General features: G+C 43.5%; 1 protein-coding gene across 2 annotated transcripts in view; it reads right to left on the bottom strand.

The window, feature by feature from the left end:
- Positions 1 to 2,966: 2,966 nt before the first annotated feature.
- Positions 2,967 to 17,905, bottom strand: part of TC2N (tandem C2 domains, nuclear) — a 56,065-nt gene continuing 41,126 nt past the window's right edge. For both annotated transcript variants that reach the window (XM_084840674.1, XM_084840681.1), the window contains exons 9-12: positions 17,211 to 17,402; positions 13,330 to 13,444; positions 11,656 to 11,855; positions 2,967 to 7,880 (exon numbers count right to left, since the gene is read on the bottom strand). In XM_084840674.1, the coding sequence (XP_084696800.1) occupies positions 7,770 to 7,880; positions 11,656 to 11,855; positions 13,330 to 13,444; positions 17,211 to 17,402 (618 nt within the window). In that variant the 3' untranslated portion in view covers positions 2,967 to 7,769. The remainder of the gene's footprint in view (positions 7,881 to 11,655; positions 11,856 to 13,329; positions 13,445 to 17,210; positions 17,403 to 17,905) is intronic.

The following is a 17,905-nucleotide window of genomic DNA, read 5'->3' as shown; positions in this document are numbered from 1 at the left end:
GGAGATCTCAAGGGAACGTTTTGTGCAAAGACGGGCATGATAAAGGACAAAGAAAGCAGGGACCTAACAGAAGCAGATAAGATTAAGAAGAGGTGGAAAGAATACACAGAAGAACTATACAGGAAAGATCTGAATGTCCCTGATAGCCATGAGAGCGCGGTCACTGAACTTGAGCCGGACATCCTCGAGAGTGAAGTCAAGTGGGCCTTAGGAAGCATTAGTAACAACAAAGCTAGCGGAGATGACAGTATTCCAGCTGAGCTATTTAAAATCCTAAAAGATGATGCTGTTAAAGTGCTGCATTCAATATGCCAACAAATTTGGAACACTCAACAATGGCCGCAAGACTGGCAAAGGTCAGTTTACATTCCAATTCCAAAGAAGGGCAACGCCAAAGAGTGTTCAAACTACCGCACAATTGCGCTCATTTCACATGCCAGCAAGGTGATGCTCAAAATCCTACAAGCTAGGCTTCAGCAGTATGCGAACCTAGAACTATCAGAAGTACAAGCTGGGTTTCGAAGAGGCAGAGGAACTAGAGATTAAATCGCCAACATTCACTGGATCATGGAGAAAGCAGAAGAATTCCAGAAAAATGTCTATTTCTGCTTCATTGACTATGCTAAAGCCTTTGATTGTGTGGATCACAACAAACTGTGGCAAATTCTTAAAGTAATGGGAGTACCAGACCACCTTACCTGTCTCCTGAGAAACCTGTACGAGGGTCAAGAAGCAACAGTAAGAACCAGACATGGAACAACCGATTGGTTCTAAATTGGGAAAGGAGTACGACAAAGCTGCATATTGTCGCCCTGCTTATTTAACTTATATGCAGAGTACATCATGAGAAACGCCGGGTTGGATGAATCACAGGTTGGAATTAAGATTGCTGGGAGAATTATCAACAACCTCCGATATGCAGACGATACCACCCTAATGGCAGAAAGCGAAGAGGATCTCAAGAGCCTCTTGTTGAGGGTGAAAGAGGAGAGTGCAAAAGCTGGTTTGAAACTCAACATTAAATAAACAAAGATCATGGCATCTGGCCCTATCACTTCCTGGCATATAGAAGGGGAAGAAATGGAAGCAGTGACAGATTTTATTTTCTTGGGCTCCAAGATCACCGCAGACGGTGACTGTAGCCATGAAATTAAAAGACGTTTGCTCCTTGGAAGGAAAGCTATGGCAAACCTAGACAGCATAGTAAGAAGCAGAGACATCACCTTGCTGACAAAGGTCCGTCTAATCAAAGCTATGGTTTTCCCAGTAGTAATGTATGGCTGTGAGAGCTGGACTGTAAGGAAGGCTGAGCGCTGAAGAATTGATGCTCTCGAACTGTGGTGCTGGAGAAGATTCTTACGAGTCCCCTGGACTGCAAGGAGGTCAAATCAGTCAATCCTAAAGGAAATCAACCCTGATTGCTCATTGGAAGGACAGATCCTGAAGCTGAAGCTCAAATATTTTGGCCACCTAATGCGAAGAGAAAACTCTCTGGAAAAGACCCTGATGCTGGGAAAGACTGAAGGCAAAAGGAGAAGGGGACGGCTGAGGATGAGATGGCTAGATAGCATCACCGATGCAATGAATATGAACTTGAGCACACTCCAGGAGAGAGCGCAGGACAGGAAGGCCTGGCGTGCTATGGTCCATGGGGTCACGAAGAGTCGGACACGACTGAACAACAACAACAGTCTTTGGAGGACTATACCACACCATTGTTCTGAATGAATAGATTGACCATTTGCGTAATAGTATCCCAAGGCAATAAAGGGTACATTCTGGTTTTATAGGTGACTAAGTTCATGAAGAGGTTTCGGGTATACTGTACATCTGCGTGTGGATCTGGGATTATTCATGTGGTAGATGTGTACATGACGTCATTGTTAACATTTGGCATCACCATTCTGTTAGTTAATTCCTTTCACACCCTTCTTAAACAAAGCGCTGGCTTTGGGCCATGTGTGTTGCATAACAAGGTGAGATTCTGGATCACTCAGCCTCAAGTTGGCAGCGGGAAGTTCAGGATGAAAAAGCTTTCCCTTAACTCAGTTAACTTCATTCAGTAAAAGGATAATCACAGTTAACAACATATGCAAATACCTGTCCCTAGGCCTATTCCTGTAAATTAAGGATGCAGGATAAACAGCTGTGATTCAGTTACATTTTCTTTCATTATGATTGCAAACTCAGGCCCAAAGCCAGGAGGCGGAGGCAGGTGTTCATAAAGGTAGAACAATTGCTTTATATTCCTTTCCTTGAATTTAATTTTTTGTTTCATAATAGAACAGCTGTTCGTCATTTATCCAGGACTGTTAATGAACAAACCATCCACATCCTTTCATACTCTCATGTTTTGGTTATATCACCCTAAGATTCTATTACCAATTGAACCCTGCAGTAAGATCTGCATTTATCCCTTATACATGCAAAACATACAAGGAGGAGGAGGAGGAGGAGGAAGGGGGTGTAATAAAATATAATCAAGAGTAGTGGCAATTTGGCTGGCCACTTGTTCTTCCAAATATATATCTTTTGCTAAAAATCCCTATTCTTTGCTTATGAGCATGGCCTTCATAATGCAACTTCTTTTTAGGCTTAATGAATGCCATATTTGCACTGCAAGGTATCCCTATCATATTTTGCTTGCCTTACCTGTGTTATGCTCCAAGTCTTTTTAAATACTTGGTGAAAAGGAGAGAGCTTTGCCATCTGCCATTTACTATCCAGGCCCAAGGATGTTTCATGCTGCATCCGCTGACACCTGGGATTGACAGCTCGCTTTAGCCCCCTTCCCAACTCTTCAAAAGGTGTGGCTATGCTACAACTTCTGTCAGGAGAGGAGAGAGTTTGCTAGCTAATATTTTACCAAGTAGGCCAGAGAGCATTTCACTTTGCTCCTGTTGAGACCTAGAACAAAATTGTTCTAGTTTTTCTTTGCTTTGCTAGTTTTCCATTTTTTAAAAAATAAGGTGGTGATTTTGCTCTTAATTCTGGCCTTTGTCTCTCTCCCTGTCCTAATTTAGTCAGCCCCCCCCTTTTTACCTTTCACTGTCTTCTAACTGTCATTCTGTAGTTAATACGTGAGTAATTCTATGTGATCTCTTCCCCACCTTCCTCATATAAAACTGGATTTCTCCAGTTGCTTGCACAACCACTGCTGCTCCCTCTCATGGTTCACTAACCATTTAGATCATTCTCTATTTCACACACGAACACCAGCCATGAAGTCTCATTAAAACTTTAGATTCAGGTGCATTTTTTTGTTGTGAGGTATCCTGAACAGATATTTGCCCTTCCGCAAACCAGTACAGTAACATTACACTGATTCTGAATGTTTTCAGTGCACACAGCAGTGTGAGTCTCCAAATTCATCACCAAGGTATGGTAACTGTGTATACATGTAACATGGGTCAGGGGTGGTATCCAATGTTAGCCTTACTTAGAGTAAAACCATTTAAATGAATGGGATTTGAGTTAGACTAACATTGGATACAACCCTAGGACTGCCATATTTAGGCTGTAAGCCCATGCACCTTGGAGAAAGCCACACCGAATACAGTGGGAATTACTTCTGAGTAAACTCAAAGATTTCACTCTAAAGCCTGTTAAGTATGAGCAGCATTTAATATCACTTCAGTTGGCAAAATGAGTACATCATCATGAATGTGGGTGTTACGAAGTACAATAGGTACCAGTTTTATTTTAGTTATGGAATATGGAGTTGGAACACAGATCACTGATGCCAAAAGGTCATTATAGTCCCCTTCTTATTTTACATAACAATTTGCATTTTTGGAATAGGAATTACAATAATGACAACAGTTTGCACCATGTTTCTAGCAAACAAACATTTTTAAAAAGTATATCTGCTTTTGCTCTTTGCCATCTCCTAAGGGGCCCTTAGCAATTTTAAACTGGAGACTTCCATCATTGAAAATTGTACACTTTAGACTGCCTTCCCATTCAAATTCTCTCCATAATAACCTTTGTGCATATTACGAATAGAGCTCCTGAAATGTTATTTATAGAAGTTATGGATGGGTAGTAACTCTACTGCAACAGTCAACATTTCAAATGCCCCAAACATCTGTGATCCTTGCATATAAGCACCTTGTGTATCCTAGTTACCTAGAAAGGTAACAATTACTAGAAAGTTACCTAGTTACTAGAAAGGTAACAAAGGTCTCAAGGCACAATCACAAACAATTCCAACAAGAAGAAAAGGTGGAAGACAACAGCAGAAGCCAATGTTGCCTTCACAAAAAGCTTAGGGATGACCTGAAAACAAAAAAGGACACATATAGGAAGTGGAAAGAAGGCCAAGTAACAAAGGAAGAGTACAGGCAGATAGCACAGAATTGCAGGGATGGCGTCAGGAAGGCTAAAGCTGAGAATGAGCTGAGGTTAGCGAGGGATGCTAAAAACAACAAAAAGGCTTTCTTCAGCTACGTGCATAGTAAAAGGCAGAGGAAAGAAATGGTGGTTCAGCTATTAAATAAGGATGGCAGAATGATAACAGATGACAAAGAAAAGGCAGAGGTGCTCAATTCCTACTTTGGCTCAGTCTTCTCCCAAAAGAGGGTCTATGATCCCCCTGGCAAAGGCGAAGTACAGGCTGAAGGGGCAGGATTGCAGCTTGAGATCGATAGGCATATGGTCAAGGAACACCTAATGACTTTGAATGAGTTCAAATCTCCAGGGCCAGATGAACTGCATCCTAGAGTAATAAAGGAACTGGCAGAAGAACTCTCAGAACCGCTGTCTATTCTCTTTGAGAAATCATGGAGGACGGGGGAAGTGCCAGATGACTGGAGGAGGGCTAACGTTGTCCCTATCTTCAAAAAGGGTAAAAAGGAGGAACCTGGGAACTACAGACCAGTCAGTCTGACATCAATCCCTGGGAAAATTCTGGAGCAGATGATAAAGCAATCCATCTGGAAGCACCTTGACAACAATGCCGTGATTACTCGAAGCCAACATGGATTTGTCAAAAACAAGCCCTGCCAGACAAATCTGATCTCATTTTTTGATCAAGTCACCTCCCTTGTAGACCGTGGGAATGCTGTAGACATCATATACCTTGACTTCAGCAAAGCTTTCGACAAAGTTCCCCATGATATCCTGATGAGCAAATTAGCTCAAAGTGGGCTAGATGAAACAACAATCCGGTGCATCCACAGTTGGCTACAGAATCGGACTCAAAGAGTGCTTATCAATGGGAACTTCTCCAACTGGGGAGAGGGAACGAGTGGGGTACCGCAGGGCTCAGTCCTGGGCCCAGTGCTCTTCAACATTTGTATTAATGACTTGGAGGAGGAGGTGCAGGGAATGCTGATCAAATGTGCAGATGACACCAAATTGGGCAGGATAGCTAATACTTTGGAAGACAGAAACAAAATTCAAAGCGATCTGGATAGACTGGAGCGCTGGGCAGAAAACAACAGAATGACATTTAATAGGGATAAATGCCAAGTTCTGCACCTAGGAAATAGAAACCAAATGCACAGTTACAAGATGGGGGATACGTGGCTCAACCACACTACAAGCGAGAAGGATCTTGGAATTGTTGTCGATCACAAGCTGAATATGAGCCAACCATGTGATGTGGCTGCAAAAAAGGCCAATGCTCTTTTGGGCTGCATTAATAGAAGCATTAGCTTCCAAATCCCAGGAAGTACTAGTTCCCCTCTACTCAGCACTGGTTAGGCCTCATCTGGAGTACTGTGTCCAGTTCTGGGCACCACACTTGAAGAAGAATGCAGATAAACTGGAGAGGATTCAGAGGAGGGCAACGAAGACGAACAGGGGACTGGTAACAAAGCTCTATGAAGAGAGACTGAAAGAACTGGGCATATTTAGCCTTGAGAAGAGAAGACTGAGGGGAGATATGATAGCACTCTTCAAGTACTTGAAAGGTTGTCACAGAGAAGAAGGCCAGGATCTCTTCTTGATCATCCCAGAGTGCAGGACACAGAATAATGGGCTCAAGTTACAGGAAGCCAGATTCCGGCTGAACATCAGGAAAAACTTCCTGACTGTAAGAGCAATACAACAATGGAACCAATTACCTGGGGAGGTGGTGGGCTCTCCCACACTGGAGGCCTTCAAGACGAGGCTGGACAGCCATTTGTCAGGGATGCTCTGACTTGGATTCCTGTATTGAGCAGGGGGTTGGACTCGATGGCCTTGTAGGCCCCTTCCAACCCTACTATTCTATGATTCTATGAAACAGAAATAATATCCATGAGGCAGCCAGCATGAGGATTTGCACTAGGGAAAATCCCCCCTCCAGTAGCTTTACAGCAAATTGTACCCTCTTAAAGTTCAGTGTGAGAGGCTAATCTGATGACAGATGTGATGGATCCATATACATGAAACACAGTTCATTTTGTTCTCCATGAAAGCTAATTTCAAATGTCATCAATCAAATTCTTGGGTGGACCATCCTGTTGTTTAGTGCTTACCGCAGTGGTGGCCAACCTTTTAAGGAAATGTGTCACGGGTCATGTCTAAAGTATAAGATAGCATCACGCTAGTGTACATTACAACTCCTTGTGCCCTGGAAAAGTTTTGTCTCTAGATTGAGTAGTTTAACTAAAAAGTCGAATGGGCTAAATGAACTGGAAAGCAGGCAGGAGCATAATCATGATTTTGCCATAACGAAGCCAATGGATTTGCACGCTCCAGTTCAAGACCATTGCAAACCCCCAACATACATGTAAGTTTGGCTATCCATGGGTCAATATCCACCCACATAAGCCCCCAATGCTCCACCATGAACTCTTGACTGATTTATCTTAAAACACTGGAAAGTGGGGAAGGCTCATTTCTCATGAAGTGATTGGTTAGAATGGTACTGGAACACTTTGCTTGGCATCTCTGATTCTACAAGGGCTAAAGTCTTGCTTTTTTTAAAAGAAAAGAAACTTCAGTGCCTTCACCCCCTGCTGGCTCTGGGGTTGGTATAGCAGGTTCACCTTTACACCCATCTCGATGTGCCTGCTATTAAACCACCTCTCTGTTCCCAACAGTGAGGCGAATCTTAAGTCCAACGATAGGAGCAAGAGTGATGACTTGACAATTTAGCTTTGAATAGGAAGGTGGGGAGGAGAGATTGAAATACCTTGTGCGTAGCAAGAATTTACTTTTGATACCCGCCAGCTTTCCCCCTCACTTTAAAGTCCAACACCCATCATGACATGTAAGCATCCTTCAAAATCACTTCAAAAATTTATTTCAAGATTTTAAATAGTAAAACACTACTTCCCTCTCTCTGCCTACCTTACCTCTTTTGCTAACCATGAAGTTAGAACTATTAAGATGTCCATGAAATAACTTTAGGAACAAAAGTGGTAGCTGAGGCAGGGTTGTCAGCTGATAAAAGGAAAAGTCTTCTTGAAAGAAAGTCCTTCCAAGTTATTTTTAACTTAAATCTTAAGGAGTACATTAACTTAGCTTTTCTTCTAAGATACTTATAAATATAGAAAAGTTTTATACGTAATCCTTCTAGAAAATAAAAGCCACAGTCGTCAGTCCGTAGTCAGGACATTAACTTTGCAAGGTGGCCTTTGAATTTCATGGACATGTCTTAATTTTGCCAGCACGACTGCTCCTTCTCTCATTTTCTCCTTCAGAGGTGGCACTGTACACAGTCCATGTAGGTATTTATGTTTCTTTCTCTTATTTGATGGCTGTTTATTTTAAATAAGTGCAGATAAGCCTTTTGGGTCAAGGCCAGTTCAGTACCAAAAGTACTGTCCAAAGCATCATCATGCTGGACTGATGTTATGCCATTTAACAACAACCTTCTCTGGATTTGCAATTGTGTCTTTCCACTGATCAGCAGCTTCAGTACTGTTGCTGTCACTGCTTAGCCAGACCTGTATGGGGAGAAAGAGGGAATCATTACATGGAACTCACCAAAAGCCATCCTTGACATTTATCTCGATCACTATAATCACTATCTCGATCTCCTATAAACAAAATATGTACATCAATGCAGAGTGTGAACGAAGAACAGAAAGGATGCCAGAAGATGATACACCTTGGACAGTCTGAACTTTTTTTAAAAAAATTGGATCTTAATGCTGTTGTTCATATTTTATCAGTTTTAATGGATATGTTGTCTGAGTTTATATTTTTATTTTGTTTTGAGTGTTTTTAAGAAAGAATTTAAAAATGTACATAGTTCACATGGGATGTAAGGATTACTTCTGCTCTGGCACTATTAACGGGCTCAATTGTTTTTTTAAAAACCTATCTCCACTGCATGAAAGCTATCCTGTCGCTCACCTTCTGTGATCACAGAATCAAATGGGTACCCAAAATCAGAACAATATCATAAAAGTCTGCAAAGTTGAAAACTGAACTTTAATGTTGCATTTTTGTAGCATGTGAAGCATGCAGCAAAATGTCGAGTCACGTTCTCTGAAACTTGAGCTGGCATTGCAGGCTTGCATGTTTGCAATGCATCATCATCCACTCAATGTTTTCGAGTTTGTACAATTCTATTTATTTATTTACAACACTTGATTACCACTCCACATCTAAACAGATTCCAGAGCAGTGAGCAACAAGAGCTAAAATAACAAACGATAAAAAGAATGAAACATGAAATTAAAATTATTCTTTAATGGCACAATCCTATCAGGATAGGCAGCCGCCTCCGAACTCAGAGGTGACCACCTATCCAATGCAGGGCAGGAGCAGCGCGGAGGGGATCTTCCCCTCGGTGCTTCAGCTGCCCTGCATTTGCAGCTAGACAGCTGATTTTGGCTGTCTAGCCACTGGAAATCGGAGTGGGGTGGGGAGTGGATGCCAGAGGACGCATAGGAAGCATTGGAAAGGCATGTCCACCCACCCTGCCCCCAGGAATGCCCATTTTTGCTGCTGTGCACTCCTTAGGGCTGTACAAAACCCCACTTACCTGGCTCCGCTGGGTTCCACGGGGGGAGGAGATCCGGTCCTCCCCCCAGAATCCTCGACGGGGGGAGAGAGGCGATCCGGTCCTCCCCCCCCCCCCCCCGAAATCCTGTCCGGCCAGCTCCGCTCCACGGCCAGTCCACTCTGCAGCCAGCCGGGCCGATCTGCAGCAGGGCCTCCATCCGCTGCCAGGCTGCTGCGGATGCAAATGGCGTCCTAGGCATAGGGGACGCCATTTGCGTGCCTATGCTAGGCCGTGATAGGCTACGTAGATAGTTACATAGCCTATCACGGCAAAAGCAGTGACGCAAATGGCGTAGGGGACGCCATTTGCATCCCTGCTTTAGCCATGATAGGCTACGTAAATATACACGTAGCCTATCACGGCCTAGCATAGGGACGCCAATGGCGTCCCCTACACAGGACGCCATTTGCGGCCGCAGCAGCCTGGAAGACGACCTAGAGCTGCTGCTGTTGGAGCTACCGCCAGGTAGGTCTGTTCCGGGGATTTCGGGGGGTGGTGGTGGGGAGTCCGTTCCGCCACACACTCCAGGGTGGCAGATTCTAAAGAATCTGGCCTCACTGGAGTCTGTGGCGGAATTCTCCAACATCCCTAGGCCACTCCTCTTATGAACGTGGAGCGCAGGGCCGATCCACACTGCCTACGAGGCAGCACGGGAGTGGGTGCTGGCTCCAAGGTCAGTTCCCAGGAACCGACCTATCCTATGGCCATCTAGCTGCTGACTAGCGGCCATAGGATTGCGCCCTAAAAAACAAAAGTGCCAATAAAACCGAGGCTGGTTAACCAAGGAAGGCTTCCTGGAAAACTGCTGTTTTCAGGAGACGCCAAAAACACCTCCAGAGGCAGGGAGTTCCATAGGATGGGAGCCACCACATCGATGCCTTGATCTTGTGTAAAACAGGAACTTTGTTGAAATTAGAAGCTACATAACATTCAGTACTGTGAAGTCTGTCGTGCAAGGGTAGACAATGTATTTGTCATCAAGGAGCATATTAGAAAACTTTGAATACGGGATGGCACTTATGGGATGGTTACTTAAGAAGTAGGCTACCATCCAGCCAAAGTTAAGCTGTCATAAGTACCAGTAATTTTTACAGGACAGAATTAAGCACACAGAACTCACACTGAATTTAATGGGAGAGTTTAACACATGCCTAACACTGTGTTGGTCCTACTCTTCTGTGTGTGCAGATTTTTGGGATTCTGACTGGACCCTGTTGGTTTTACAGTGGTATTTGCAGTTGCAATCTGCCTCACCCTTACAGAAGGTCCTAACTATACTGAAGATATTACAAAAGAGTGCTATGATCAGTTGAGGGAAGTTGGCCTCAAAATTCAGCTTCAAAGTTGATGACATTGTGCAGAAAACTGGCCATGCATATTTTGGAAACACTCCAGAGGTACATGCCCATAACAGAGCATATTACTAAAAATGGCCCACTGCATTCTGGATTGTTGCAGTAGAGGGCATTCCCCACCCGAAATACATGTATTTTATCAATAAACAGTTAAAGAGCTTCAAATATAAAAGAGCACAACAAATGCATAGTGTACTATATAAAACAACTAATATGGTAGTTTCATGGTTGTACAACTCCTTATGCTATCTAAGTATAAGCTATTGAAATGTTTTAAGACATTACATCCCTCCAAAATGATCTTTGTGTGAGAGGTGTTCTGAAATCTTTGAAAAGATTTCAGTTGTTTTAACATGGGGTTTTATTCTTTTATCTGTGCTGTTCATTGCTCCAAAATCTTTTGATGTGGAGTGGTATATAGCCATTGTAAATAATAAATAAATAAATAAATAAATAAATCATTTAGTTACATATCCATGAAACAGCACTGCTTCTACATCACCCTAATCCAGGGGTAGGCAACCTGGTACCCTCTAGATATTTTGGACTACAATTTCCATAATCCTTGACCACTGACTATGCTGGCTGGGGCTTATGAGAGTTTTAATCCAAAATATCTGGAGGGCACCAGGTTGCCTATACCTGCCCTAATCCATCTACTGTGATGAGTGAGCTTTTCAGCTAATGCTATTTGCCAAATCCTGGAATGCTACCCTTGGACTGAATATCCCTACTTGCTTTTCTACCTCCATACATACTGCTAGTAATTCTTTATGACATTCAGGACTCACTGTCATCATATATGAATAAAAACGCTAATAAGGTTTTGGTGTATTTTTAAAATGTTTTACCAAAAGGCCTGGGAGAATTTTGGATTACAAGCAATGCATAAGAAGGTGGTTTGGGAGATGCTCAGTACTGGGGTGATCTTAAGCAGCGGCACTGATGAAGGCATTGGCAGGAGAAATATGGGACAGTACACAATGAAAGAGGGATATTTAAGCTAGCTAGAATGTTTTAGCATGAAAATAATGGCTGTGGACTCTGGGCAAATGCTAGTTGGGAAATGTATCCCCCCTCCCCAAGCTCAAGTTATGTATGAGGGTTTATCTTGAAGGATAACTATTGCTAACTTACTCAAAACGAATTAAGTAGCGCTTTACCTGATGCAGCTTGAAGCTGAAATCCATAGGAACTTACTGAGAAATCCTTTATTCCAATAAGAATTATATTAACAGAATGCATTTCTTTTGGTTAAAAAGCAAACTAAAGCAGAGTTGTGACCTAATTGGGTTTTTAATGTTGGGACTCATGCTAACTTCCAGTTTTGAGAGGTGGGGGAAATAAACTAACCTGTCCCAGGAAGTGTTTTCTCCTCACTGAGCTTCTGCTGTAGAGTTTGATAAGGAAGTTTAGCCCATGCTCATTCTGGCTTACTGGAAAAATCATACTTTCTCCCCATTTCACTTGGCCATTAGTAGATTTCAGTAGCCGGGTCTTTTTCTTATCAACCAGTCCTTCAGTGCTAAGCATTGCAGCCTTTACAAAAAAATCTAGTATGGAAGACATGACACACAGCAGTATTTGGAAAACATATTCACCATGTGCAGTTTAAATTCAGCAATTGTAAGAATTTAGGCTAATGATTATTAACAGGAGCACAATGCCCTTCTTTATGACAGGCAGGGTTGGAGAAAGGGACATATTGCAGGGACCACATTGCACCCCCCTCCCGCTACTGGGTTCGTCACAGTGGAAACTAGATTCATTCCACCATCAGTATCAGGCTATAGGAGGAGCTGATCTGAACACAATATTTTACCTTAGTGCACCACTTTCCTTCCCCCCCCTCCCCCTTGGGGTAAATCAGGGGTTAGCAACGTGATGCCCCCAGGCACAGAGGCACCAGCGAAGACCCCTGAGAGCGATCATCAAGACACCTTCTTCACCCTCCCCCTCTCTCATCACAACTTCTCCCTACCTCCACAGCCAGCATGCAGGAAGTTAGAGGGCACACACACAAGTGTGCAACTGGATGGGAGAAGCAGAAGTGGCTGGCCAGTGTGGAGGAGGCGGTGGAAATAAGCAAGCAAGTGGGCGGGCATGAACGTGGCGGTGGCAGGGAGAAAGAAATGGCAGGCAGGCAAGTAGGAGAAGGAGGAGGTGAGCACAGTGGCACAGAGAAGGAAGGAGAGGTGATGTAGGAAGGAAATCCCAAGCAGGGAGGAGGAGAAAGGGGGACAGAAAAGGCAGAATCTACGGGGGGGGGGAGGGGGGAGGGCAGAAAAGAGAGATTTCCCCTGCTCCAAAATGGCAAATGTGCCCACAGGCCTGGGAAAAAACAAGAAATGAGCCCACAGGCCTGAAAAGGTTTCCTACCCCTGGTGTAAATGAAAACCATCACATATAGGAGAGCAAAGAGGTATATCTCTGGAAAAGGGGCTAAACCTTTCCACACAGCCAGAGTTTTCTGGAGGAAGCAGAATTTTCCCCATATCCCCAACAGTCCTACCTGTTTACATTGTCTCATAAAACTAAATGAATGCAACTGAAAATTGGACGTGCTCATATTTGCATAGCCACATCCTTTCATCTACATAGCCCTTCCTTAGCTTTCCATATTTTGTTACACTTGCACCAGAAAGTAACAGAATCTAGGAACTGGATTTTTAAAATAAAAGTGAGCAAGAGAGGGGTTGTAAGAATAGCACAATTGCTTCCCTCATTACTCTTATTACTTTCATGTGTTCCAGAAGAACAGAACACCCCATCTAGACCAGAGAGTATAAATAATGTTCTTACATGACAGTATTAATAATATTGCAGTCAACTGAAAAAACAGCAACACACAAACATGTTTTACAACAAATAGAACTTAATCTAGCAGGACATCTACTGGAACAAGTAAAACTTAAACCAGCATTCCATAGTTTGTCAAACACTGACAGTGGCTGAACTACTGAATATCTACTTGCCTAATCACAAATTATTCTAGAAAAGAAGATACAAAGGGACTGCAATACTGACTTGAAGACAGTGGTGTAGATGAGCTTGGGAGGTTCTGGGCTTCAAGAATTTGCAGCTGGATCCGGCTGTTTACTGCTTGAAAACAGGTGCCTATTTTCAGTTCTGCAGGAGACACCTGTACAGAGAATGAGAGTGGAAAGACATGTCCTGTTTGCATCTGAGCCAACTTGCACAAATCACAAAAAGGGCTTTATTATATGGGTGAATCAGGTTTTTAATCATATTCTATTTTGAAACAAAAAGAATGCCAGCTTAGGGTGCAATCCTATGCATGTTTAGACAGAAAAAAAGTCATAAGAACGTAAGAGCCAGGCTGGATCAGACCAAGGGTCCATCTAGTCCAGCATTCTTTTCACATAGTGGCCAACTAGCTGTTGACAAGGAGCCCACAAGCAGGACACAAGTGCAGCAGCACCCTCCCGCTCATGTTCCCCAGCAACTGGTGTATATAGGCTTACTGCCTCTGATCCTGGAGGGAGCACATAGCCATCAGGACTCATAGCAATTGATAGTCTTCTCCTCCAGGAGTTTGTCTAACCCCCTTTTAAAGCCATCCAAATTGGTGGCCATCACTACATCTTGTGAAAGCAAATTCCATAGTTTAACTATGCGCTGTGTGAAGAACTTCCTTTTATCTGTCCAGAATCTCCCACCAATCAGCTTCATGGGATGACCCTGGGTTCTAGTATTATGAGAGAAGGAGAAAAATGTTTCCCCATCCACATTCTCCACACCATGCATAATTTTGTACACCTCATCATGTCTCCTCTTACTCGCCTTTCCCCCAAGCTAAACAATCCCAGCTGTTGTAACCGTCCCTCATAGGGGAATTGTTCCAGCCTCTGGATCATTTTAGTTGCCCTCCTTTGCACTTTTTTCAAGCAATATAATATCTTCTTTTAGGTGCGGTGACCAGAACTATACACAGTATTCTAAGTGTGGTCGCACCATGGATTTGTATAAAGGCAGTATGATATTGGTAATTTTATACTCAGTTCCCTTCCTAATTATGCCTAACATGGAATTTGCCTTCTTTTACAGCGACCACACACTGGGTTGAGATTTTCATCAAGCCGTCCACCACAATCCGAAGATCTCTTTCTTGGTTGGTCACCACTAGCTCAGATCCCACCAGGTTATACTTGAAGTTGGGATTTTTTGCCACAACATGCACCCTCAGTCACAGAATACCCCGCCTATTCTTCAGTTGGATTGTTGGCCCGGCAGGCAATTTGGGCTGAAAAGTTCCAACCCCACCAAATATGCCAGAATCAAGGCTAGGATCAAAAGAGCTACATAAGTTCACATAAAAGAGCTTGCACTAGTTCCATGGATCCCTCTTCCGTGATTAAACAGGAGGACCCACTCATGCCATGTCGCAAACCTTTTGAAAACTCTCAGTTTCTAAAGCAGAGCCTGCCACATGGCATTGGTGGTTGCTGTCAGGAAAAAACCCACAAGCCCCTTTGGTTTATGGAATCAGTGTCATGGTTCTTTGGATCCTGTTCCATCTGAGCTTAATCAATGAAGCCACAACATGACTTCCTTGTATGAAATCCTGCAAGGGCAAAGCTCCATACTTAAAATCCATCCACCATCTATTAGGCTGAATGAGAGCCAGTGTAGTGTAGTGGTGAGAGTGACGGACTGGGAGCCGGGAGATCCGGGTTCTAGTCCCCACTTGGCCATGGAAGCTCACTGGGTGACTTTGGGCCATTCACAGACTCTCAGCCCAACCTACCTCACAGGGTTGTTGTTGTGAGGATACAACGGTGAGGAGGAGGATAATGTAAGCCGCCTTGAGTTCCTTGCGAGAGGGAGAAAGGCGGGGTATAAATGCAATAAATAAATAAATAAATAAAATGCCTCCCTACATCCATTCCATAGGAATGCCTTCTACTAGGGATGTAAGAACTCGCCCTAGTTCGGTTCTCCAAAGCAATGTCCCTGCTCGCTCCCCCCCCCCCCCGCCATCCCAAACCTGTGCTCGAGCCACCCACGAGTTCGGTGAATTCCCCAGCACTCACCATGAACCCATTCGGTGAGCGCCACCATTTTTGCGCCTTTGCTTTCTAGGGAAAACAAGAAGTTAAAAAAAAATGAGCATATTCAAATATGCGCAGTTTGGAGCTGGGAAAGCTAAATAAGCGCAATATTAGAGGGGTTATACCTCTAATATTGCGCTTATTTAGCTTTCCCAGCTCCAAACTGTGCATATTTGAATATGCGCATTTTTTTTAACTTCCTGTTTTTCCTAGAAAGCAAAGGCACGAAAATGGCGGCGCTCACTGAATGGGTTTGCGGTGAGTACTTTGGAGTGTGAGTGGGCATGAGCGGGGGGCGAACAAGGACAGCGTCTGAGTGGGCGCAGTTCAGGGGTTGCGGGCGGGGGTTGCTTGATGAATTCCCGAACCCCAAACTGCGCTCGCGACATCCCTACCTTTTACCCATCACTGCAAACATTTCTATTTTTAGAGCTTAAGAAAAGGAGTTTCTGCTGCACCATAATCCTGTCCAAGCAGACTTTTAAAATTTGTTTATTGCACTTGTCAGTTGCAGATATGCCAGTTTCAGATTTAGTGTAGGCCATAAATTAGTAAAAGCTTTATAATGTTTTTCCTAGAACTCTTAGCAACCAGCTGTTGTTGACTACAAACTGCAGAAGTTTACTCCCTAAGTTTTGCTTCCGAGCACACAACATTAAGGAATAAAAGAAGAGTAGAAGATTACAATAGAGAATTTAACTACTCAGAACCTGAAATATTCAATCTGAATTATTATTTGATGAAGAACTAAAGGATCTTAGGGACAGCTGATTGCATCGCATCAGACAAAGAACACTTGTTTTCAAAGTCACAATAGTCTCTGATGTTTATGGATTTTTAAAAGAGAAAATAAACTTTACAAAATTAATTTAACTGAATTGTGGTTACATGAGATTCAAGAGCCTTACACCATTGGGAACAAATACCTTCCCTCCTCTTACATTCCAGCACTGGAGGTGACACTGGGGTAGCAGAGGGAAGGGGGAATTGGCAAAAAATGCCTCCTTGCTGTAGGAATTGGGCCCAGCACCTCTGCAGATCCACCCCAAGAAGACTGAATCAGGTGGGGAGGGGGAACGTGTTCTTGAGGTGCCAAGGTTGCTGGAGCAGGAGATCTGTGAGGATAAGAGTGACAGAGAGGAGGATGCCCAGCTGTAACCTAATCAGCTGGAGGACAGCCAGCCAGGGCCCTCTGAACTCATGGGAATGCAGGATCCTAATGCGGAGAGGCTGGGAATAAGGGACCGAAGAGTTAGGCAGATGAGAGCCACCAGGCTTTCTAAGAAGCTGGCAGCCAGAGAGGCGACCCCCTAGAAAGACCTACCTTGAGGGCAGAACTTGATAGCCCACTCAGGTACAAAGGCATGTTCAGAGCCACCTGTGACAGTTATGTCGCAACTCTCTTTCATAGTACTGTAGCCTGTAGCTTAGGTAGTAATGTATTATGCAAAGCCGGCTAGTGAAGTCTGCTCCTAATAACTGCATGTGGGTTACATCTATAGCCTGAGGCAATGCTCATCTGTCTGTAGCTTGCATAATAAAGGTATTTGACTAGAAAAAGGACTGTGTCACTTGACTATAAAAGAAGCCAAGAACTAGGCACTTGACACTGGCTTCCCGTAGCAGGAGTCTGCACTGGACTGGAGTCCCTTCCATTCAGAAGGGGCATGTCTAGCTCCAATCCCCATGTACAATGTTATTCTTTTGCAGTGTTTTCAGCGGCACATATAGTGTTTATAAAGGATCGCTTTCAGGATTCTAGCTAGTATTCAGAAGTACCCCACAAGATATCCATTCCAGACAACTTCCAAGGTTCCCTGGAACACAATAACTTACCGAAGCTTTGGAAGGAGGTACTATCATCAACCAATACTCAGTTTCTTGTGAGCTGAGCTCTCGCAGTGGCAAACTGCATTCTCCTATGGTTCTTTTTCTGGGAGTCTGAGCTTGTACTTTGAACACTAGTCTTGCAGTCTGTAGAAGTTGCAATTTGATTGCAAACACAAAGGTTTCCATGAATTCAATGTCCTAGAAGGAATGATGATAGTAACTATAAAATAGAGTAATCAAAACGTTAAATCTATCCTAAAGAAGACATACAGAGTGGTATCATTATAGAAGACAGCTGTCTTAAAGCCAATGCCATTTTAAAAATAATTAATAGAGCTTTCCAGTTGATTACAACACCCAGATGTTATCTTTCATGCTATTCTTCCATTAGCAGTGATCCAACTGTAGTAGGAAGACACTTACATATTAAAGACATGTGAATTTATGAGCAGCAGTCCATAAAAATCCATAAAAGCAGCTCATTGTTGAAATCCAAAAGGTCATTAATAGGCACCTAAAAACAGAGGGAGGGAGCAATCCTATGGCCACTAGTCAGTGGCTAGACGGCCATAGGATATGCGGTTTTCTGGGAACTGACCTTCTCCCCCTTCTGCGCTGCCTCACAGGCAGTGTGGAACAGCCCCATGCTCCATGTTTGGAAGAGGAGTGCGGAGCAGCCAAAACGGGGTGTTCTGGGGTGG

The sequence above is a fragment of the Heloderma suspectum genome, chromosome 1 (assembly GCF_057233095.1).
Source record: "Heloderma suspectum isolate Gila_16-S chromosome 1, 16-S_ref, whole genome shotgun sequence".
Classification (NCBI taxonomy): Eukaryota; Metazoa; Chordata; class Lepidosauria; order Squamata; family Helodermatidae; genus Heloderma; species Heloderma suspectum.
This window is presented reverse-complemented; position numbering and strand designations above follow the sequence as displayed.